At 43.7% G+C, this 23548-nt stretch overlaps 1 protein-coding gene across 1 annotated transcript; it reads right to left on the minus strand.

Annotated features, from left to right (window-relative positions):
- Window positions 1-511: 511 nt before the first annotated feature.
- On the minus strand, window positions 512-3021 carry GP1BA (glycoprotein Ib platelet subunit alpha). Its single transcript, XM_036268940.1, has 2 exons — window positions 2992-3021; window positions 512-2769 (listed from the first exon to the last, which is right to left on the minus strand). The coding sequence occupies exon 2, from the start codon at window positions 2761-2763 to the stop codon at window positions 697-699; it is 2067 nt and encodes a 688-aa protein (XP_036124833.1). The 5' UTR covers window positions 2764-2769; window positions 2992-3021; the 3' UTR covers window positions 512-696.
- Window positions 3022-23548: the final 20527 nt, after the last annotated feature.

Raw genomic sequence — 23548 nt, forward strand, 5'->3', positions numbered from 1 at the left:
TGATTTTTTTTTTTTTTTTTTTAGAGAGAGAGAGATGGAAACAATGCGAGAAACATCAGATCAGCTGCCTCCTGCACATCCCCTACTGGGTATCCAGCCGGCAACCTTGGCAAGTGTCCTGACCGGAAGCTGAACTAGGACCTCTCAGTCCAGGGACAACGCTCAATCCACTGAACCACACCAGCTGAGCTTGAAATTATTTTTATTATACAAATAATATAGTAGAAAACTAGAAAATGCCAAGCAGAGAAAAGGAAAAACATTTTTACCACCCAGGGACAGGGTTTACATCTTGATAAATCTGTTAAAGTTTTCAATGTACAAATGGGGCTATGCTCTATTCTGCTTTTTTTTTTTTAATTATTTTTCTTTATTGATTTTAAAGAGAGAAAGAAAGGGAGAGGGAGAGAGAGATAGAAACACTGATGAGAGAGAACATTGACTGGCTGCCTCCTGCATGCCCCCCACTGGGGACTGGGCCCACAACCTGGGTGTGTGCCCTGACAGGGTATTGAACCAGCAACCTCTTGGTGCATGGGTTGACGCTCAGCCACTGAGCCACACCAGCCAGGCACTATTCTGCTTTCTATTTGTTTTTTTCCTAAAACTTCCCCTAAGTGGTAATAACACCGTGGTCTGAGAAACACCCCCACCCCCATGCATCAGAGCCTCTCAGAGTCCCCAAATCACCCACTCTCAGAGGCTGTGGCCAGAATACCGAATGCCCACTGTACCCAGCAGGTCCTCACCACGATCCTGACTCAGAGCTGAGGGCCGCCGTCCTGGCACCAGAGGCCCCACACGGCCGTTAGGCCGGACCCACAGGAAGAGGCTGGAGCGGAAAGTTGGGAGTGATCCTTGGAGGAAAAGCAGCCAGGCCTGGGGCACAGCCACTTGCCTTCCCCTCTGCAGCTCCAGATGAGTGGCATGTTTGGCTGTGGCCAGGGCTTGTGGTTTCATGTGCCAAACCCAGGTTAGCAGCAGAATGAGGACCACAGTGGCAAGCAGGAGCCAGAGGAGACCCAAGATGTAGAAGCCCAAGGGGAGGAGACAGCAAAAGTCAGGGTTGAGAAAAGGGTCATTTCTGGAGCTATCCATCTTCCCTTGGGCCACCTCATGAGCCTCTGGGAGGTCAACAAATTCAGAGATGATTGTTGTGGATTCCAAAATAGGGAGTGAGGTGGGTTCTGTGCTGGTTAATATGGTCAGTTCTGAGTTGGTTTGGGTTGTATGATCTGGGGTGGTTGGGGTTGTGGTGGGCTCTGGGGTGGTCGGAGTTGTGGGTTCTGGGGTGGTCGGGGTGGTGGTGGGCTCTGGGGTGGTCGGGGTGGTGGTGGGTTCTGGGGTGGTCGGTGTGATGGGCTTTGGGGTGGTCGGGGTGGTGGTGCGCTCTGGGGTGGTCGGAGAGGTGGGCTCTGGGGTGGTCGGGGTGGTGGTGGGCTCTGGGATGGTCGGAGTGGTGGGCTCTGGGGTGGTCGGTGTGATGGGCTTTGGGGTGGTCGGGGTGGTGGTGGGCTCTGGGGTGGTCGGAGAGGTGGGCTCTGGGGTGGTCGGGGTGGTGGTGGGCTCTGGGGTGGTCGGTGTGATGGGCTCTGGGGTGGTCGGAGAGGTGGGCTCTGGGGTGGTCGGGGTGGTGGTGGGCTCTGGGGTGGTCGGAGAGGTGGGCTCTGGGGTGGTCGGGGTGGTGGTGGGTTTAGGAGTTTTGGAGAATGGGATGAATTCTATGGTGGTTGGGAATGTGGTCTGTTTCTTAGTGGACTCTTGGGTTGGAGGCGAGTAGGGCATCTGGCTGTCTGGAGAAGCAGTAAATTCTGAGTACAGTGGGCCCCGGTGGGTTGTATGGGCTTTGGTGTTGGTGACCACAGCTCTTGTGGTAGTGCCCCCTTCATAGTAATCATAGTCACCTGTGTTAGCCTCGAGAGGAGAGCAGCCCTCCCCTGAGTAGGCAGAGACCGATGTTTTGCCTATATTGACACATTGCACACTCTCCACGTTGGGGGTCATGGCCGTGACATTCACACCCTCCTTCCATAAGTAGACGTTGTTAGCATTGTTTTGCAGCCAGCGGCTGAAATAAAGGAGGCTGCAGTCGCAGGACCAGGGGTTGCTGTGGAGAAAAGCAAAAGGCAGAAGGAGGTCCCCGAAAAAGCCCTCTGGTACTGTGCGCAGCCAGTTTCCTTGGAGGTAGAGGGTGTCAAGATCCTCCAACCCTTCGAGGAGCTCAACAGGCAGATCCATCAACTGGTTCTCAGCCAGATTGAGCTTCTTCAGCCGGGTTGTGGGTGCCAGGAGCCGGGGGGGCAGGGTCTTCAGCTTATTGCCACGCAGGTAGAGCTCCTGGAGCTGGCTCAGGCCCTCCAGGGCACCAGGAGACAACGAGGCCAGCTTGTTGAAGGAGACGTCCAGGGTAGTGAGAGCTGGCAGTGTCTGTCCTAGCAGGGGCAGGCTTACCAAGTTATTGTGGGGCATTTCCAGGGCCTGCAGCAGTGGCAGTTTTTCACCAGCCTGCAGTTCGGTCAGCTGGCTCCTACCCAGGTGCAGCTGAGTAAGGCGGGTCAGAGGCCCCAGGGACGCCATGGAGAAGGTGCCCAGGGGGTTCTGGCCCAGGTGGAGAATGGTTGTGTCTGCTGGCAATTCTAGAGGCAGCACCTTCAGGCCCTGATTCTCACAGTTCACTTCCACCTCCTTGGCCACTTGGGAGACCTTGCAGGTGGGATGGAGGTGTGAAAGGCTTGGGAACAGGAGCAGCAGGAGGAGAGGCATGGGGACCTGTGGGCAAGGGGAGTTTGAGTGGGTACCCCTCTGGCCCCCAACATTATTCCCCCAGGCCCTAGCCCTCACTGAAGACTAGGATCTTTTCCAGAAACTTGGCTCCCACACCTCCCGTCTTCTCCACTCCTCTCTCCTACCCTTGCCCCCCAAAGCCTAAACCGCTTTGCTCCGGGTCCTTGGCCCTTACCCCTTCCTCTCCCAGCCCCAACCCCAGCTTACAGGCAGGCAGAAAACCTCCGGAGGCACAGAGCTTCTTCCAGGGTGTGACTCAGTCCTTTCTTCCAGCTCTAGGGAGGGCCTGGCGGGGGCAGGAAGGGGCGGCGATGGGGAGGAAATGCCAGCCTGATAGGGACTCCTGTGACCCCGTGAACAGTCTCCCTCCCGGACCCAAGCCCTTATCACCCCCTTCCACAACTTTCCCCCAAGCCCTCCTTTCGGCTCTCCTCTCCCACTGTCCTACACCAGGGAGATTGGGAGGGAGCTCCTTAACCACCACCCTCATCCAGCTTGTAGAAGCCTCACCGTTCTCACCTCCCGTCCTTCCTCTGCCTTCTCACCGACTCTAGGCTGTTTTCTTACTCCCCCACCCCACCCCTTCACTGCCAAGGTCGCCAGTGTGCCCCACCCCCCACATCCACTGGACACCTCTCCATTATCTTTCCCCCTACAGCCTGCACACTCATGGCCATACCCACCTTGGGACTCATAACACGAATTGTCCTGGTTTTCCTCTTACTTTCTGGCCAGCCCTTCATCCCCTCTGTGGATTCCTCTTCCTCTGCCCTTCATGAAAATTAACCTGCCCCCAGACTTTGGTTCTTTGGGCCTTTTCTTATGCTACACAAACATCTGAGGTTATCCTCGTCCATTCCCTTGCATTCAACTACCACCTGTACTCCAGTGACTTTCAAAACATTATCTCTAGCCCAGACCTCTCTCCTGAGACCCAAACACATATGTCCCACTGCCTTTTGGATTTTTTGGATGTATGTTCAAAACAGCTCATCATCTCTCAAGTAGCTTATCTTCCTATCTTGGCCAGCCTGGTGAATAGCACCATTATGCATGCATTTGACTAGTCTAGCGATTTTCAACCTTTTCCATCTCATGGCACACAAAATGATTACTAAAATACTGCAGCACACACCCTGGCTGGTTTGACTCAGTGGTTAGAGCATTGGCCCATGGACCAAAGAGTCGTGGGTTCGATTCTGGTCAAGGGCACAAACCTCGGTTGTGATTTGTCCCGGCTCTGGTCAGGGTCGTGCAGGAGGCAACCAGTCAATGTGTCTCTCCTTCCCATTCTATCTGAAAATAAATGGAAAAATATATATATCCTTAGGTGAGGATTTAAAAAAAAAAGACTGTTCGGCCTGTGTAGCTCAGTGGATTGAGCGATGTCACATGGTCTGAGAGGCCACAGATTCCTGGTCAGGGCACACGCCGGGGTTACATGCTTGATCTCCAGTAGTGGGTATGCAGGAGGCAGCCTGTTGGTGTACCTCTCTCACATCAATGTTCCTATCTCTCCCTTCCTCTCTAAAAAATAAAAAAATATTTTAAAAAAATAAAAAATTCTGCAGCACACCAAAAAATAGGTATCATTTTGATTGATTTACAAATAAAATGATGGTAATTACCTGTCCTTTTTGCTCCAAAGTGACCTTTTAAAAAACCAGGTGCTTGTTTTTCCATCATCCCCTCTTCCTTTCTCTCTCTCAAAAAGTCAGTAAGAAAAAAATTAAAATAAAAAAACCAGGTGCCTATACTTGTACATAAGGATTTCTGGTATCAAAAATTAACTAATCAGCCCTGGCCGGTTTGGCTCAGCGGTTAGAGTGTCGGCCCATGGACCAGAGAGTCCTAGGTTCGGTTCCCGCTAAGGGCACGTACCTCAATTGCAGTTTGTCCCCGACCCTGGTTGGTCGTGTGGTTGGCAGGCACTCTGTGTGTCCCTTCACGTTGATGTTTCTCCCTCCCTCCCTCTACCTGAACAAAAAATGGAAAAATGTCCTCAGGTGAGGATAAAAAAAAAAAAAAATTATTGCAGCCCTTGCCCTGGCTGTTTTTTCTCAGTGGTTGGAGCATCAGCCCATGGACCAAGAGTTGCAGGTTCGATTCCGGTTAAGGGCACTTAACTCAGTTGCAGTTTGTTCCTGGTCCTAGTCACAGTCGTGCAGGAGGCACCCAATAGATGTCTCCCCCCGCCCCCCCAACTCTATTTGAAAAGAAAAAGAAAAAAGAAATCCTTGCAGCCCTGGCTGGTTTGTTGGCTCAGTGATTAGAGCATCAGCCTGCAGACCGAAGTGTCTCGGTTTCAATTCCTGGTCAAGTGCATGTACCTGGGTTGCAGGTTGGACTCCTGGTCCTGGTTGGGGTTGCGTGGGAAGCAACCAATCAGTGTGTCTCTCACATCGATGTTCCTCTCTAGCTTCCTCCCTCCCTTCCATTCTATCTAAAAATCAACTAAAAAATATTCTCAGGTGAGGATTAACAAAAAATTTAAAAAATTCCTTCAGCATACAAGTGTGCCGCAGCACACTGTTTGAAAATTGCTGGTCTGGCCCTAGCTGGGTAGCTCAGTTGGTTAGAGCCGTTGTCCGGATACACCAAGGTTGTAGGTTCTGGCTCCAATCAGGTCACATACAAGAAGCAACCAAGGAATGCATCAATAAGTGGAACAACAAACTGATGGTTTCTCTCTCTTTCTCTAAAATCAATAAATAAACATTTTTAAAAAGAAAGAAAATTGCTGGTCTAAAGTAGATACCAAAAAAAATAAACAGAAAAAGAAACAAAAGATGCCCTAGCCAGTGTGGCTTGGTTGGTTGGACATCATCCCATGCACCAAAAGGTTGCCAGTTCAATTCCTGGTCGGGGACATGCAGAAGGCAGCCAATTGATGTTTGTTCTCACATCAATGCTTCTTTCCCTCTCTTAATCTCTCTCTCTAAACAAACAAAATGTCAATTTTAAAAGTTTTTAAAAGAAAGAAGTAAAAAGAACAGCAGAAAAAAAAAAAAAAAGGAAAAGAAATATTGCTAGTATAGCCATTAATACAAACAAAATCCCTGAGAAGTCATCTTTAACTTGTCTCGCTCATCCCCACATCCAACTTGTCACCAAGTTTCCTGGATTTTATCCCCTACTTTTCCTATTCCTACTGCCACCATTCCTAGTCCAGGGCACCATCTTCTCTCTACTGCGTTACCTTAACAGCCTCCCGTCTGGTCTCCCAGCTTTCTGACCCCTTCTTCCCATTTTCCACTGGAGTTGTCTTTCCAAACTTCAGATATTCTCAAATACTTCCACTGCTTGAAACTCATCAATGGCTCTTTGTAACTCTCAGGAGGAAGCCTAAGACCCCTAACATGACCTACAGAGTCCTGTGTGTTCTGATCCTTGCCTACCTGTCCAGCCCCATCTCTTTTATTTATTTTTTTTTTTATTTTTTTTTATCCTCACCCGAGGACATTTTTCCATTTTTTTGTACAGATAGAGTGGGAGGGAGAGAGAGGAAGAGAGAGAGAGGGAAACATCGATGTGAAAGGGACACATCGAGTGGCTGCCACCCGCACGACCAACCAGGGCCGGGGACAAACCGCAACCGAGGTACATGCCCTTAGCGGGAACCGAACCCGGGTCTCTCCGGACCGCAGATGGACACTCTAACCACTCAGCCAAACTGGCCAGGGCCAGCCCCATCTCTTAACACCACCCTTCAGTCTTGACCATTCTCTCTTATGCCCAGAATCTCATCCCTTATCTCCTGCTGAGCAACTTATTTATAGGGAAAGTTCCAGCCCAGAATTTCCAGACTAGAAAGCCTTTTAGGACTTCCCAACACCACGTTAGGTGCCTGTTTCAGAGATTCAGCCACCATGTCTGTTGGTCCACTGCCCATCCTAAGGATTAAAATGTCCTATCTACTGTCCCTCAGAAAGGGCACAATGCAACCTCATGAGCCAGAGCAGACAGGGGCTCCTGTCTGCTCATCGCTGGTAACTGGACAAAGGGGTGCACAGTTAATCTGTAGACTTGCCATTTATATAATTTGCCAGCTTCAAAAAGTACTTGAAAATGTGGTGAAAATGAGGCAGCAAGCAGCAGGAAGTGAGGTAGAAAGTTGCATATAGAGAGACTATGGTGTGGAATAAGGCCCCTGAGTCTGTAGGTTTTTGCTGCATTGGTATCAGAGTTTTTAGTTGTAAGCAGCAGAAAATGTTCTGGTTAATTCAGGCTGAAAGGAATTTATTTAAAATACATTGGCTACTTCACAGATTTGTCAGCAAGGTCTAGAGAACTACACTTGGAACTGTGTAGCCAGCACAGTGCCCAGAACTAGGTTGCAGAACCAGTCTGGTGAGCAAAATTCTGCTCCTGCTGCAAGACCAGGAGCTAAAGGTCACTAAAGCTTGCACGACTCCGGCTGCCGAGCCAGGGACTCTGTTATCACAACCTCCCTGCTGCAGAGAGAGAATTTTGCACCACCACTACTTTGTGATACTAGCTCCTGAATCAAAGTCTGGTGTGAGTTTGATTGGTCATGTGCCTGTGACTCAGCGGCAAGGGATTGGTGAAAGCAAGTATCTGATATTTTCAGCTTCTGCTTCTCCAAGCCAATTTCTGCTTCTCCAAGGATTCATAAATTGAAGGATTTTTGTAGTCATAGGAAAGAGTCATATGCTCTGGCACCTACTGAAATGATACTGTGTTTTACTTTCTTCACATGTCAATGTCTTTAATTTTTTCTAATTTTGCATCTTTTGAAGGCTTGGGAATGAACCCTTCTTGGCCATTATGAATTATTCTTTTAAGATAATTCTAGGTTGGTTTGCTCACATTTTATTTAAAACTTTTACATCTGAGTTAGAAAATAGGAGTAGCCCAGGTTGACATCAGCATCATGACTGACTAAAAAGACTCCATTTTTTCTCCACTTAAACTTGCACTTAAGTCAGACAAATGATAACTCAATAAAGGATCTGTTGCTCAACACATAAACACACCTGAAAGATTCAGAATATCAGAAGGTGGGCATATTGAAATAAGCAGGGGAAGTGGCATGGGGGAGGGACCAGGCAGCAGGCAATGACCCAGTTCAGCATCCACTGCAGCTCCAGCGAGAGTGGTAGCAGAGGAGAAGTCAGGGTACAGCCCTCACACAATGACCTGGAGCATAAGAGAAGAAGCAGTTTCTTAAAAAGGCCATATCCCTTCTGCTCTCCCCATCGTGGCAAAGCCAGGTAGAGTGGCTGAGAAGCTTAAAACAGCACAACAGTGCCGACAGCCATCACTGGAAGGGGTGTGGGTAGAGTGCAAGATTGCTAACTTACCTCCACTGCCCCACACTCCCTGGCAGAGCCCGGCAAAGAAAACTGAGATGTCATAAGCACCATAGCAAACAGAAAATAACCTACCTATCAACCTGCTGAATTGTTGAGAGCAAACAGTATCTAAACAAGAAAAACCCTGGCCAGTTTGGCTCGGCGGTTAGAGGATTGGCCTGCGGTCCAGAGAGACCCGGGTTTGGTTCCTGCTAAGGGCGCGTACTTCGGTTGCAGTTTGTCCCCGGCCCTGGTTGGTCGTGCAGGTGGCAACCACTGGATGTGTCCCTTTCACGTCGATGTCTCTCTCTCTCTCTCTCTCAGTCTCTCTCTTCCCCTCTATCTGAACAAAAAAAAAAGGAAAAATGTCCTCAGGTGAGGATAAAAAAATTAAAAAATAAACAAGGAAAAAGTTTACTACCTCAATGTGCAGGCAGAGAAACAAACCATCAAATACCATAAACAACCAAGGTAACAGGGGGAAAAAGTCCGCAGAAACCAAACTCAAAGTTGTGGAAGATGGTGATTCAAATGACAAAAAATTTAAGATTGCAGTTATGAAGAAAGGAAAACAATGATATACAGGAAAACACAGAAAGTCAGTTCAGTGAGCTCAGGAATAAAATCATTGAACAAAGGGAATATTATACCAAAGAGATTGGAAATATAAGAAAAAAACAAAAAGAAATTTTGGAATTGAAGAATTCAGTAAAGGAGATGAAGATTGCACTAGAAAGCATTGAAAATAGAGCAGACCAGATGGAAGAGAGAATTAGTGAACATGAGGATAAAAACCTATAAATTACTCAGGAGGGAGAAAGAGAACTAACAGTTTTTTTTTGTTGTTTTTTTTTTAATGAAAGAACTCTATGAGAACTATCTGACTAAATTAGAAAGAGCAATACAAGGATAATAGAAGGAGAAGAGAGTGAGGTGGGAACAGAATGCTTAGTGAAAGGAATAATTGAGAACTTCCAAAGCTTATGGAAAGAACTAGACTTTAGAATAGAGGACGCTAACAGACCAATGCAAAAAGATCTCCAAGACATTATATTCAAATTGTCAAAAATTAATCCTCTGCCCTAAGAGGATAGAAGGCAGCATCTGCAAGCCAGGAAGAGGCCTTCACCAGGAACCCATCATGTGCACCCTGACCTGGGGCTTCCCGTCTCCAGGACTGTAACAACAAATGTCTGCCCATGTGCATGGTATTTTGCTATGGCAGCCAAGCAGCCTGACAGTCTCCTCATCCCTTGTGTCCTTGGAGCAATGGCTCCAGCCAACTGCTATGTGGTTCATAGTTCAGACACAGAGCAGTCAGGAGGTCCACAGCAGTGCCAGGGACCTGCTTGTATCCCTGCAGGGAGTTCTCTCTCCCAGAGCTGCAGGGATGGGGACCTTTGCAATGGGGCTCCAGGAGCAGTGGTCAGAGCCTTGACTCTCCCTCCCTGGTCCCCAGTGGCATCTGGAAATGGAGACATGTCCCCATGCTTTCACTGGACCTTCCTTTAATCACTGGTCTTTTCAGTTTTATTACAGAGCCCCTTTTTGTCCACACCTGGCTGCCTCTTTTGAAGATTTCTTAGGACTCCATGTGACTCAGAGCAGTCTCCCTTGAGAATCCTCTTTACAGGAGGAAATTCCTTGGCCTTCCCACCCTCCTGCCTCAGCTGGTCCCTTTGCTGGAACAAACCCCAGGCCCCTCCCCTGGGCCCAGTTCTGCACACATTCCCTGCTTACTTTGGGCTTGGAGGGACCATCATTGCCAAGGGAACTGGTGTCTTCTCAGCACTCACGGGTGGGGGTGGGGGTCAGCCCCTTCCTGGCCCATCTAAACTGCTCTTTGTTTGTTTTATTTTTTTATTTTTAAAGATTTTTAATTTGTTTTTAGAGAGAGAGGAAGGGAGAGGGCAGAGAGAGTAAGAGAAACATCAATTTGTTGTTCCACTTATTTATGCATTTATTAATGGATTCTTGTATGTGTCCTGATTGACCCCACAAACTTGGTGTACCAGAATGATGCTCTAACCAACTGAATTACCTGGCCAGGGCCAATGACAGAGACTCTTGAAGCTTCAAAAGAGAATTTGGATAAATAGGTCAATTATAATGTCATTTAGGTGTCAACACAATTCTTTGAGGTATTAAAAATGGCTGTCCTTATTTTAAAAAGGGGAAGTTCATTTGGAACTTGACTTGTCAAGGACAGATATAAGTTGCAAATGCCCCCAGGACAAAACTTGGATCCAATTGTTCTATAAACTAGTAAGTTTTTCTCATGGCAGAAAGGTTTCTGTTTGTGTCATCTGTATGTGTGTCTATATATATGTATGTTATAAATGTGAGATAATGTTCTACCTCTGGATGGTATTGTTAAAATTAATTTAAAGGCAAGTGCTTGTAAGACTTGGGTATTCTAAAATTCTCAGAAATATAGAAACTAACTCAAATACTTTTATTATTTATTTTATTTTTATTTTTTTGTTAATCTTCACCCAAGGGTAATTTTTCATTGATTTTTAGAGAGAGTGGAAGGGAGAGCAGGAGGGATAGAGGGAGAGAGAAACATTGATGTGAAAGAGATACATTGATTGGTTGCTCCTTGCACAACCCTGACTGGGGCTGGGGATTGAACCTGCAACCCAGGTATGTGCCCTTACTGGAATCAAACCCACGACTTTTCTGTCTGCGGGCCAAACTGGCCAGGGTTAACTCAAATGCTTTTAAAGTTTATGTGATCTGAGATTAATCCTTAGTAAATAAAAACTGGCTTAAATTTAGTTAAGTAAAACAGACCTGTCTTTACAAAAATAAGTCCATGTTAATAATGAACTTTTCATGTCTATAAAACGTTTTGCTACAGGTTATAAAATGTCCAAGCTAAATAATGCTAAGTTATCACTTCTTAGTTCTCATTGGACATTGAGGTTTCCAGGGTTAAAATAATCATGGAATACCTGTAGGAAATCTTTTGAGTATATACGGTAAACAATGGCTGTAAATTAAATGAATAGTTGGGGGTATGAAAAACCCAAGATGACTCTTTGGTTCTTCGCTCCCTGGCTCCCCATTTTTTTGTTTTTTGTTTTGTGTTTTGCATTCCTTCATGTATCATAGTGCACTTAAGCTGCACTTAGATGAAGAAACTTATGAGTTGACTTTTTTTGTTTTAATCCTCTCCTGAGGACATTTTTGCATTCATCTTCAGATAGAGCAGGAGAGAGAGAGAGAGAGAGAGAGAGAGAGAGAGAGAGAGAGAGAGAAACATCAATGTGAGAGAGACACATCAATGTTGCCACCCACATGACTCCAACCAGGGCCGGGGACAGACTGCAACCGAGGTACATGCCCTTAGTGGGAACCGAACCCGAGACTCTCTGGTCTGTGGTCCGAGGCTCTAACCGCTGAGCCAAACTGGCCAGGGTGTGAGTTGACATTTTTGAAAGGAGACATCTTACACTATTGCCAAAGTTTGATAGAATCCAAGTAGGTAACTGATTTCTTTCAATGTGAGCTCCAAGGAAATAAAGATTTTAAATATGGTTTTTTGGAAAGAACATCAAATAAAAGACAATCTCCAACCTCATTGGAAGGAACATTATCAGATGACTAAGTGCAAAAGAATATCTACTGTGGTCTATGGACATTAAAGACTCCTTGAGGCCCTAGCCAGGTAGCTCAGTTAGTAACTTGTCCTGATATGCCAACGTTTCAGGTTTGCTCTCCAGTCAGAGCACATACAGAATCAACCAATGAATGCATAAATACTGTAAATGAAACAACAAATCAATGTTTCTCTTTCTCTCCCTTCCTCTCTCTCTAAAAATCAATTAATGAATAAAATAAATAAAAATAAATAAAAACTCTGATGATGAGAAGCAACCGACACCAGATAGACAGCTATCCCAAGACATTCAAAGATTTGCATATATATGGATTGATATTAAATTCAGAATCCAGTTTGTTTGATTGTTTTTACCTATTTGCTAATGATATTAAAAATACTTATACTTGTTCTTTGGATTCTTCTATATAGTCCAATTGTTTATGATTACTGAACATGTATAAGATAACTGTTAATACTCCTTTCTGGCTTATGTAAATGTAACACTAGATGCCAAATACAGAAAAATGAGACAGAAGGCAAAACTTGAATCATGATAGTTCATAAGATAGAAATGATTCAGAGTGTTTTATTCCAGTGAAGGCCAGAAGACCAGACTGCCTTCCAATGACCTGCCCTTCCCTTTGGGGGAAAAATTTGGCCTGAACTCAGATCCCATGGTTACAGTATCTCCCTATCCCCAATGGTCAATAAGAAACTTCAATCCTAGGAATTCCTAGGAATGAGCCTTCCTAGAACTGTGAGACCACACTATCTGACCAAAAGGTTGGTCATCAAGACTTCCGGTCAAGATGGCGGTGTAGGTAAATGCAGTACTCACCTCCTCCCACAACTACACCAAAATCACAACTAAACTACACAACAACCATTATTCAGAACCACCTGAAATCAAGCTGAATGGAAGTCCTACAACTATGAAATTAAAGCAGAAGCCACATCGAGACTGGTAGGAGGAGCAGAGGCACAGATGGGCTGTTTCCACACCCACGTGTTGCAGATATAAATCAGGAGGGAGTCCAGCCGGTGTGGCTCAGTGGTTGAGCATCGACCCATGCACCAAAAGGTTGCCAGTTCGATTCCCAGTCAGGAAACATGCCCAGGTTGTGGACCCCATCCCCACTCAGGGGCATGCAGGAGGTGGCCAATAGATGTTCTCTCTCATTGATGTTTCTATCTCTCCCTCTCCCTTCTTCTCTCTCTCAAATCATTAAAGAAAAAAAATTATTTTTAAGATTTTTTAGAAAAGGTTGGTCATCAATGCATCCTTCAGATTGATTTATGACCAAAAAGGGGGACTGTGGATGAAAAAAGGGGTTCTATGGAAAGTAACCTCACAGGGTGATCTAATCATAAATTCCTAACATAAAAAGCAGGTCATGGTGGGTAGTTGTGTCCTAGGTCTATAGCTTTTTAGTGAAAGGTTTTAAGTCAGCCTTGTACATTATTTTTGTGCATCTAGGTTAATGCACCTTTGAAATACCAGAAGTAATGCCCTGGAAGGGATATTAACCCTCAAGAGAGTACATAATCTTGTTAAGCACCCTATATAATCCAATCCCAATTGCTTTCTCCAATCTTCCTTAGATCACCTCCTTAACTGCAAATACATAAAAGAAGCTACAAAAATGTTGTTCTCAGGAGTATTTGAAATCTGGCTCCCTGGTATATGTCATCAATTTGGCTCAAATAAACTCATAAATATTCAGAAAGAAATAAACAAAAAATCAGTGACAAAGAAAAATTACTTACACAGCCAGGGGGACTATAACCTACAAAGGAAACCCCATTAGATTATCACCAATATTTTTAGCAGAAACATTACAAGACAAGAAAGAGTAGAAGGAAATATTTATAATACTCAAAGAGAAGAACTATCAGCCAAGGATAATATACCCAGCAAAAATGATCCTTTAAATCTGAAGAAAAAACAAAGGTTATCCCAGACCAACAAAAGCTGAGAGAATTTACCACCACCAGACCCGCATTACAAAAATTGTTGAAAGACGCTCTTCTACCAGAAATTAAAAGACCAAAGTATACAAAACTTTGAGTAATTAAAAATAAAAGCAATAAGCGTACAGAAGTGGGAAACTGCAAGTGTACTTCAGACTTGGATATTAAATACTTAATTATAAGGTTAAAGTGGGGAAGGGGCATTAAAAATTACTAATTACTATAATTTGGTAACAAATGCACAACATAAAGAGAAAGAATTTGTAACAACAAAATTATAAAAGGGGAGGAGAAAGGGGATTGAACAGGCACAGGTGAATGAAGACAAGAGGCAAGGAAAAAGGGCTATTGTATGCATGAGACATTTTACACAAACCTAATGGTAACCACAAAGCAAAAGTCTAGAGCTAAAACATGAAAAAAAAAAAAAAAAAGCAATAGAAAACCACCAAAACAAAATGGCAAACAGAATCACAAGGGTAAAGAAACAATGGAGATACAGAACAGTTAGAAATCGAGATAAAATGGCTGTAGTAAGTCCCCATACATCAATATTCATCCTAAGTGTAAATAGAATAAACTCACCAATCAAAAGTCACAGAGTAGTGGGATGAATTAATAAACAAGACCCAACTCTGTGTTGCCTACAGGAGATTCACCTAAGCTCCAAAGACAAACATAGGCTCCAAGGGAAATGGTGGAGATGACAGATACTTCAAGCAAATGGCATGTAGAGGAAAGTGGGTGTAGCATTACTTATATCAGACAAAATAGATTTCAAGAGAAAAAGGTAACTAGAGACAAAAGTGGACATTTTATGATGATAAAGGGGATAACCACCAAGAAGATATAACACATATATATGCACCAAAATATATAAAGCAATTACTAACAGTCCTAAAGGGAAAAACTGACAAAAATACAATTATAGTAGATGATCTGAATATGTCATTATAAACAATGGACAGGTCATCCAGACAAAAAGTCAATAAGGAAATTTGGCCTTAAATGACACATTAGACAAAATGGACTTAATCAATATTTATAGAATTTTCCATCCCCAAATGACAGAATATACATTCTCCTCAAGTGCACATGGAATATTCTCTAGGATAGAAAAATGTTGGGGCACAAAACTAGTATTAATTAATTTAAGAAGATTGAAATCATACCATGCATATTTTCTTACCACAATGGTATGAAATTGGAAATGAACTTCAAGAAGTTGAAAAACCACACATATGTAGAGATTAAATTACATGCTACTGGCCATGTATGACAAACCCTCAGGTAGCATCATACTTAACGGTAAAAAACTGAAACTTGTCCTCTGAGATAAGGAACAAGGGTTCAAACTCTTGCACTGCTAGTCAACATAGTACTGGAAGTCCTAGCTAGAGAAATTAGACGAGAAAAGGACACAAAAGGCATCCAAATCGAGAATGAAGAAAACTGTTGGTACTTGCAGATAACATAATTCTATATATAGAAAACCTTAAAGCCCAACCGGTGTGGTTCAGTGATTGAGCATCAACCCATGCACCAAGAGGTTGCCAGTTCAATTCCCCGTCAGGGCACATGCCCAGGCTGTGGGCCAAATCCCCTGTAGGGGGCATGCGGGAGGCAGCCAATCGATGTTCTTTCTCATCAATGTTTCTCTCTCTCTCTCTCTCTCAAATCAATAAAGAAAAAATTTTTTTTTAAATTGAGAGTTCAGAAAGAAACCCACACATATATGGACAACTAATTTTTAACAAAGGAGCCAAAAATATACAATGGAGAAAGGAAAGTTTCTTCAATAAATGGTGTTGGGAAAACTGGAAAGTCACATGCAAAAGAATGAAACTAGAGTGCTATCTGACACCATACAGAAAACTTAACACAAATGGATTAAAAACTTGAATGTAAGACCTGAAACAATAAAACACATAGAAGAAAACATAGGCATTAAACTTATAAACACTGGCCTCAGTGGGGTTTTTGTGAACTAGACCCCAAAGACAAGGGAAATATAAGCAAAAATAAATAAATGGGACTATATCAAGTTAAAAAGCTTCTGTACAACAACAAATAATTAACAAAACAAAAAGGCAACCGACCGAATAGGAGAAGATATTTGCAAATGGTATCTCCAATAAAGGACTAATATTCAAAAAATATATAGAACTCATACAACTCAACAGCAACAAAGCAAACAATCCAAATAAAAATTGGCAGCCCTGGCTGGTGTGGCTCAGTGGTTAGAATGTGGGCCTAAGGACCAAAGGGTGGCAGGTTAAATTCCTGATCAAGAGTATATACCTGGGTTACAGGTTTGATCCCCAGCCCTGGTCGGGAGGCAACCAATCAATGTGTCTCTCTCACATCGATGTTTTTCTCTCTCTCCCTCCCTCCCTCTCTTCCATTCTCTCTAAAACTCAATGGAAAAAATATTCTCGGGTGAGAATTATTATTTTTTAATTGGCAGAAGATCTGACTAGACACTTTTCCAAGGAAGACATACATATGGACAACAGGTATATTTAAAAATGCTCAACATCACTAGTTGTAGGGAAAATGCAAATCAAAACCACGAAATACCACCTCACACTGTTAGAATGGCTATTATCAATAAGACGAGAGATAGCAAATGTTGCACAGGATGTGGAGAAAAGGGAACCTTCATATATTGCTAGTGGGGATGTAAATTGGTGCAGCCACTATGAAAAACAGTATAGAAGCTCCTCAAAAAATTAATAGGGCTGGCTGGTTTGTCTCAGCAGTGGGAGTGCCGGCCTGTGGACCAGAGTAGGTTTGATTCCCACTCAAGGGCATGCACCTGGGTTGCAATTTCGATCCCCGGCCTGGTTGGGGTGGTTCAGGAGACAACCAATCGATGTCTGTCTCTGTGACATCAATGTTTCTCTCTCTCCCTTTCTCCTTTCCATTCTCTCTAAAAATCGATGGAAAAATATCATTGGGCAAAGATTAATGAAAGAAAAAAAAAAAGATAGAATAGAGCTACCATATGCTCAGCAATCTCTTTCCTGGGTATGTACCTCAAAAATTTGAAAATATTTATTTGTAGCCCTGGCCGGTTTGGCTCAGTGATTAGAGCACCGGCCCATGGACTGAAGGGTTGTGGGTTTGATTCCCAGTCAAGGGCATGTACCCGGGTTACAGGTTAGATCCCTGGCCTCAGTCAGGATCATGCAGCAGGCAATCAATCAATGTCTTTCTCTCTCGCATCTGTATTTCTCTTTCTCTCTCTCTCCTTCCCTTCCATTCTATCTAAAAATAAATGGAAAAATATTCTCAGGTAGGGATTAACAAAAAAAAAACAAAAAAAAAGAATGAAAGAAAAAAAAATATTTGTCAAGATATATGTACCACTATGTTTATTGCAGCATTATATACAATAGCCAAGACATGGAAACAACATAAGTGTCCATATACAGATGATTGGATAAAGATGTGGTAATTATGTATAATGGAATACTCTGCAGTCATAAAAATATGAAATATTGTCATTTGTAACAACATGGCTGGATCTTGAGAGTATTATGCTAAGTGAAATAAATCAGATGGAAAAGGACAACTGCATGATTTCACTCATCTGAAATACAAAACAAAAATCAACAAATGAATAAAGAAAACAAAGACAAACTCATAGGTACAGACAACAGAACAGTAGTGACCAGAGGGGAAGTGGGAGTAAGGGGAGGATGAAGTGGGTGAAATTTGTCAAATATATGGTGATAGGACACGAGACTTTAGTGGTGAGCATACAATATAGCATATACAGATGCCATAGTATAAAGGTGTATACCTGGCACTAATATAATGTTGTTATTAACCAATATCACCCTAATGAATTAAAAGGTACAGAACCTCATACGTTAAACACACACACACACACACACACACACACACACACACACACACTAGGATAGTGGACCACAGATTTCTATTGTGGGGCTTTGTCTTTTTCTGTTTGTTTTGTTTTGCTTTGGGAAAGTATATCAGAGTTATACTGGCCTTGTAAAGTAAGTTGGAAATTTTTTATATTTTCTGGAGAAGTTAGAGATCATAGGGATTTTCCATTCAATGCAGGTTTGGTGGAATTCACCTATAAAACCATCTGGACCTCATGCCTTGGGGGGGGGGGGATAGCTCCTTGAATACCTTTCCAGTTCCCACCATAATTGTTGCTACGTTGAGTTTCTACCTGTTGAGTCAATCGATTTTGAACATTTATACTTTTATCATTTGTTAAAATCTCCATATCTGCACTTACAACCCCTAATATTGTTTATTTGTATTTTCTCTTTTTTCTTCATCTCTTTCTCTTCTCTTCCTTCCTCTGCCGCCCCCCCCCCCCTTTTCTTTATCAGCTTTGCCAAAGATTGGTCTATTTTATTGGACCAGTTAAAGAACTAGATTTATTAGTTTTACAAGTGAATTGCTGTGTTTGTTTTCTATTTGGTGATGAATGTCTAGTTTTATCTTTCATGATTCCTCATACTTTGAACTTATTTTCATGTTCTGTTTTTACCTTCTTAAATTGCAATCTTAGTTCACTAAAATATTGAAAATAGAATCTTTTTGCTTTTCATTTGAGTGTTGCTTTGTGACAATTCATATGTTTTATCATCAATATTGTTGTTGAGCCCATTCACTGAGCTCTAATTTCAACTATTACATTTTTCAGTTCCAAATTTCCATTTGGTTCTTCTTTGCATCTATTTCTTTGCTGAAGCTTTTTATTTTTTCATTTGTTTCAAGCAACTCATAATTTCTGGTTAAAGCATTTTGACCTTGGCCGCTTGAAAACAACAACAAAAAAATTTCAGATGATTCTAACACCTCTGGCAGCTGTTGACTTTTTTTTTCATTCAGTTTGAGATCTTCCCTGTTCTTGGTATGATGAATGATTTTCAATGGAAACGTGGACATTTTTTAAATGCTAAAATTGTGATGATTCTGAATCAAAAAGGTCTGACATACTCATTCCTATTATGACATTTTCAGAGAAAAGGTGGAAACAGGAGGCAGGAAAGAGAAGGAGGTGCCAGCCGAGCCTTCCGACCAGGTCCCTGCAGGGCACCCCAGGACTCGCCATCGCTCGCTTCTCATCTCCTCTGCTGTCCAACTATCATTTCTGGTCAGTGCGTGTTAGTACTAAAATTCATGGGAACCTTCACCAAACCAGTCCGAAGCGAGTCCGTGCAAGCGGAAGGCATCTTCAGGCTCGGCTTTCAGCTGGGCGAGTAGGCCGAGCTGATGCTTGAACAGGTCCACCCAGACCGGCGGGTCGCCCCGAAGGACACGGTCAGGTACCGGGCCCCGGCCGTCCCCACGCCCCTGTGGCCCCAGCCCTCAGAGCCGGGCTGCAGGGGAGGGACTCAGACTGGAGGCCAGAGGCTGCCGAGCGCGCGGTGCAGGGCCTCGGGCCGCAGAGCAGGCGCCCCCGTGCCCGCCACCTCCTCTCACGCCCACAGCGCACAGGGGTCGCCACCCGGCGGGGCAGATGCCACACGAGACGCCGGCTGCTCCGCGTCTGCCTCTGTGCGCCCGCCTCTTCAGGGCAGCTTGCTGAGCAAGGGCGGGTTCGGCTTGTCCTTGACGTGCTGCGGCAGCTGCCACGCCCGGTCGAGGGCCCCTGCCTGGCCGTCTGGCCGCCTGCACGGCCGTGCACGCGGTGACGACCCGGTTCTTGCCGCCCGAGTGCAGCCGCTGAGGGATTTTCTGAGACTGCTCCCCAGCTCGGATTCTTACGCCAGCCGTGCAGTCTGCTGGGCGCACCCCAAAACACCGGCGCTCTGTCATGTCACCAGCTCTGGATCGCATCTAAAGGCGCTGTCTCTGCCGGTGCTCTGGCAGAGACGGGGAGGTGTTGCCTTTTTACTGCCAGGTGGAGGCAGCCGTTCGAGTCCCCCACTCAGCCTCTGTTGACACGTGATAGAGGTGAGGGCCCCCCTCACTGCTGGGTGAGGGTGAGGTCCAGTTCCCCAGTGGTGTCCGCCGCCCCCTGTGAGCAGGGCTTCATGACTGCTGTGCTGAGTGAAGGTTCTGACTCTCCTCGGGCCTCCTCTGACACCACCCCAGCAGGGAGGGTGGGGGATGCCTCATGACTGCCCGTCGGGGATGGAAGTCGGGGCGCCCACGTGGTCTCCACCGATCCTGCAGTGTGGGAGGCCTCACTATCAGCTGGCCAGGGAGAAAGTCCCCGCTCCCTACTTGACCTTCTCGGAAACCACCCTGGCGGGAGGTTGGGATGCTTTATTATATCCCGGGAAGAGTGGGAGTCTAGGCTTACTGGTGTGGGTGTGGGTGTGGGTGTGGGTGTGGGTGTGGGTGGGGCCACAGTTTTTCTGTGGTGTTGGCTGGGAGAGAGTGGTTATTTTCTAAGTTTTGTGTCTTGGTAGGCTGTCCCTTTCCTTGTCCTTTGGCTAGAAAGAGCAGGCTTTTGTTGTGGCTTGTTTTGTTTTCTTTTATTTTGTCTGTACCTGGCTGTTTCCAGCCTGCTGACTTCTTCACTTTCAAGACTGGGGTGTGTGCAGCAAAAAGTAAACCCAGGGAACTCACCATCATCATATTGTTCTTTGGGTTTTGAGGTCCCTAGCCTTTCTACCTTCTTCTCTCCACCTTTCAACTTCTAATGTTTGAGATATTATAGAGATCTTTCTCTCTTCCTGAGAGAGAGATGTTGATATGTTCAAGGTTTGAGTTATACTTAGTGGGTGGAATAGGGTAATATATCTATTCTGTCTTCTCAAAAGCAGAACTCTTTCAGGTGCATTTTGCTACCTTTCTAAAAAAATGTATTTTTTAAAATTGATTTTTAGAGAGAGAGGAAGGGAGAGGGAGAGATAGAAACATCATGAGAGAGACACATAGATTGGCTGCCTCCTGTACGCTCCCTACTGGGGATAGAGCCTGCAACCTAGGCATTTTCCTTGTCTGGGAATCAAACCCGGACCTCTCGGTCCATGGGAGGACACTCAATCCACTGAAATCCACTGAGCCACACTGACTGGGCTGGTTTTATATAGAGAGAGTGGGACGGAGGGAGAGAGAGAAAGAGAGGGAGAGAGAGAGGGAGGTAGGGAGAGAGAGAGAAACATTGACGTGAAAGGGACACACCGAGCTGTTGCCACCCACGCGATCCAACCAGGGCCGGGGACAAACTGCAACCGAGGTATGCACCCTTAGTGGGAACCGAACCCGGGTCTCTCTGGATCGCAGGCCGATACTCTAACTGCAGGGCAAACTGGCCAGGGCTGGTTTTATATTTTTGACCCTACAAAAGTTTTCTGTATTTTTTCTTCTTTTTTATGGTCTCTGATTTGGGGTTCCAGAGAAGAGATAATGAAAGCATCTATCCTTGTTTCACTCTGGGACTTTCTTGGCTTCATGTTACATTCAAATACTTGATACACCCAGTGAAAGGAGAGAGATGGTTATTCTGATGACTAGTTTTCCATTGTTCCAAAAGTCTTTATTTGATGAAACCTTATTTTCTATATTAATGTGCTGTTTTATCTTTATTCTATTGCATATTCTCTTATCTTGGAACAAATATTATTTTGTTCCATTGATATGAGTAGGCTGTTTTCAGAAAGAAGAGATACATATATGTGGCCAGTACATCTGTTGAATAAAAAAGCTCAACCTCCTTTATCAACACATGTAAATCAAAATAATGAGACAGCAGTTTTCACCTATTAGTTTGGCAAACATTTTAAAATTTGATAATGTTAGATGGCCAATAGACATATGAAAAGATGCTCAACATCACTAGTCATCAGAGAGATGCAAATTAAAACCACAATGAGATATTGCTTCACACCTGTCAGAATGACCGCCATCAGCAAAGCATCAAACAACAAGTGTTGGCGAGGGTGTGGAGAAAAGGGGACTCTAGTACACTGCTTGTGGGAATGCAGACTGGTGCAGCCACTATCGGAAACAATATGGTGTTATCTCAAAAAATTAAAAATTGAATTGCCATTTGACCCAGGGATCACTTCTAGGAATATACCCTAAGAAGCCTGAAACACCAATCAGAAAGAATATATGTACCCCCATGTTCATAGCAGCACTAGTTACAATAGCTAAGACCTGGAAACAGCCCAAATGTCCATCAGTAGACGAATGGATAAAAAAGTAAAAAAGCTGTGGTACATATACACAATGGAGTACTATGCAGCTGTAAGAAAGAAAGATCTCTTATCCTTTGAGATGACATGGAGGGACCTGGAAACTATTATTCTAAGCAAAACAAGCCAAGCAGAGAAAGACAAATATCATATGATCTCATTTATTTGTGGAATATAATGAACATAACAGTCTGAAGAACAGGGTAGTTTCAGAGACATGGAAGTAGGGTACAGACCAACAATCCCCAGGAAAGGGGGTGAGGGGGAGGGAGAGATAAATCACAGAACTTATATGCATGTATGCGTATTCATGGACATATAGACAACAATGCTGGGGATGGGGTGGGGGATGGGGAGGAGGGTATCAATGGGGGAAAAAGGAGAAACATCTGTAACAAAAATAAACAATTTTAAAAATAAAGGAGTAATAAAAAGTAAAAAAAAGAGAGAGAGAGAAATGCAAATTAAAACCACAATGAGATATTGCCTCACACCTGTCAGAATGGCTATCATTCTTAAATCAACAAGCAAATACTGGTGAAGGTGTGGAATAAAAGGAACACCTCGTGCATTGTTGCTGAGAATGCAGATTGGTGCAGTCACTATGGAATACAGTATGGAGGTTCTTCACAAAATTTAAAACAGAACTACCTTATGACCCAGCAATTCTACTTCTGGGTATTTATCCAAAGAAATTAAAAACAAAAACCTAATTTAAAAAAGTATGTGCACTCTTATGTTCAATGCAGCATTATTTATAATAGCCAAGTTATGGAAGCAACCTAAGTGCCCAACAGTAGACAATTGAATAAAGATGTGGTATACACATACAGTGGAATATTACTTGATCATAAAAACAAATTAGATCTTACTATATGTGACAACATGGATAGACCTAGAGAGTATTGTACTGAGTGAAATAAGTCAGACAGAGAAAGACAAATACTGTGTGATTTCATTTATATGTGGAATCTAAAGAACAAAATAAACAAACAAACAAAATAGAAATAGACTCATAGATAACAAAAACAGACTGGTGGTTGCCAGATGGGAGGGTGAAAAAGGTGAAGGGATTGAGAAGTACGGATTGGTAGTTACAGAACAGTCACAGGGATGTAAAGTACAGCCTAGGGAATATGGTCAATAATATTGTAGTTACTATGGTGCCAGGTGGGTGCTAGACTTATTGGGGAGATCACTGTAAATTATGTAAATGCCTAACCACTATGCCATACACCTAAAACTAATATAAAATAATATTGAATGTTAACTTTAATTAAAAAATAAATAAAGCCTTTTAAAAAACAAAAAAGGAGAAAAGAAGTTTGATAATGTTCTCTGCTGGGGAGGGTATGAGAGCACAGGCATTCACATACTCTGTTAGTGTGAATGCTTTTTTAGAGAACAATTTGGCAAAAAGCATCAACAGTTAAAAAAAAATGCATGAATTCTTTGCCCCAGCAATTTCACTGATAGGAATTAGCTCTATGGCTATATTTACAAAAGTACGCCAAAGATAAATGCATAAATACGTTCACATAGTATGTCATTGCAAAACCCCAAATGATTAGCACTTTAAATGTTTATCCACTGGGAACCGGATACGTTATCTATGGTACATTCATACAATGGAACACTGGGCACCACTGAAAAAGAACAAGGAAGACATTTATGTACTGATACGGGTCAATCCAACAAAAAGTTGCAGAATAATAAACATAGTCTGATGC

The sequence above is a fragment of the Molossus molossus genome, unplaced genomic scaffold, assembly GCF_014108415.1.
Source record: "Molossus molossus isolate mMolMol1 unplaced genomic scaffold, mMolMol1.p scaffold_m16_p_19, whole genome shotgun sequence".
Classification (NCBI taxonomy): domain Eukaryota; kingdom Metazoa; phylum Chordata; class Mammalia; order Chiroptera; family Molossidae; genus Molossus; species Molossus molossus.

What these genes read in the sequence shown, in the direction of transcription:
- GP1BA (XM_036268940.1), bottom strand. Translation starts at nt 2,763, where the DNA reads ATGCCTCTCCTCCTGCTGCTCCTGTTCCCAAGCCTTTCACACCTCCAT.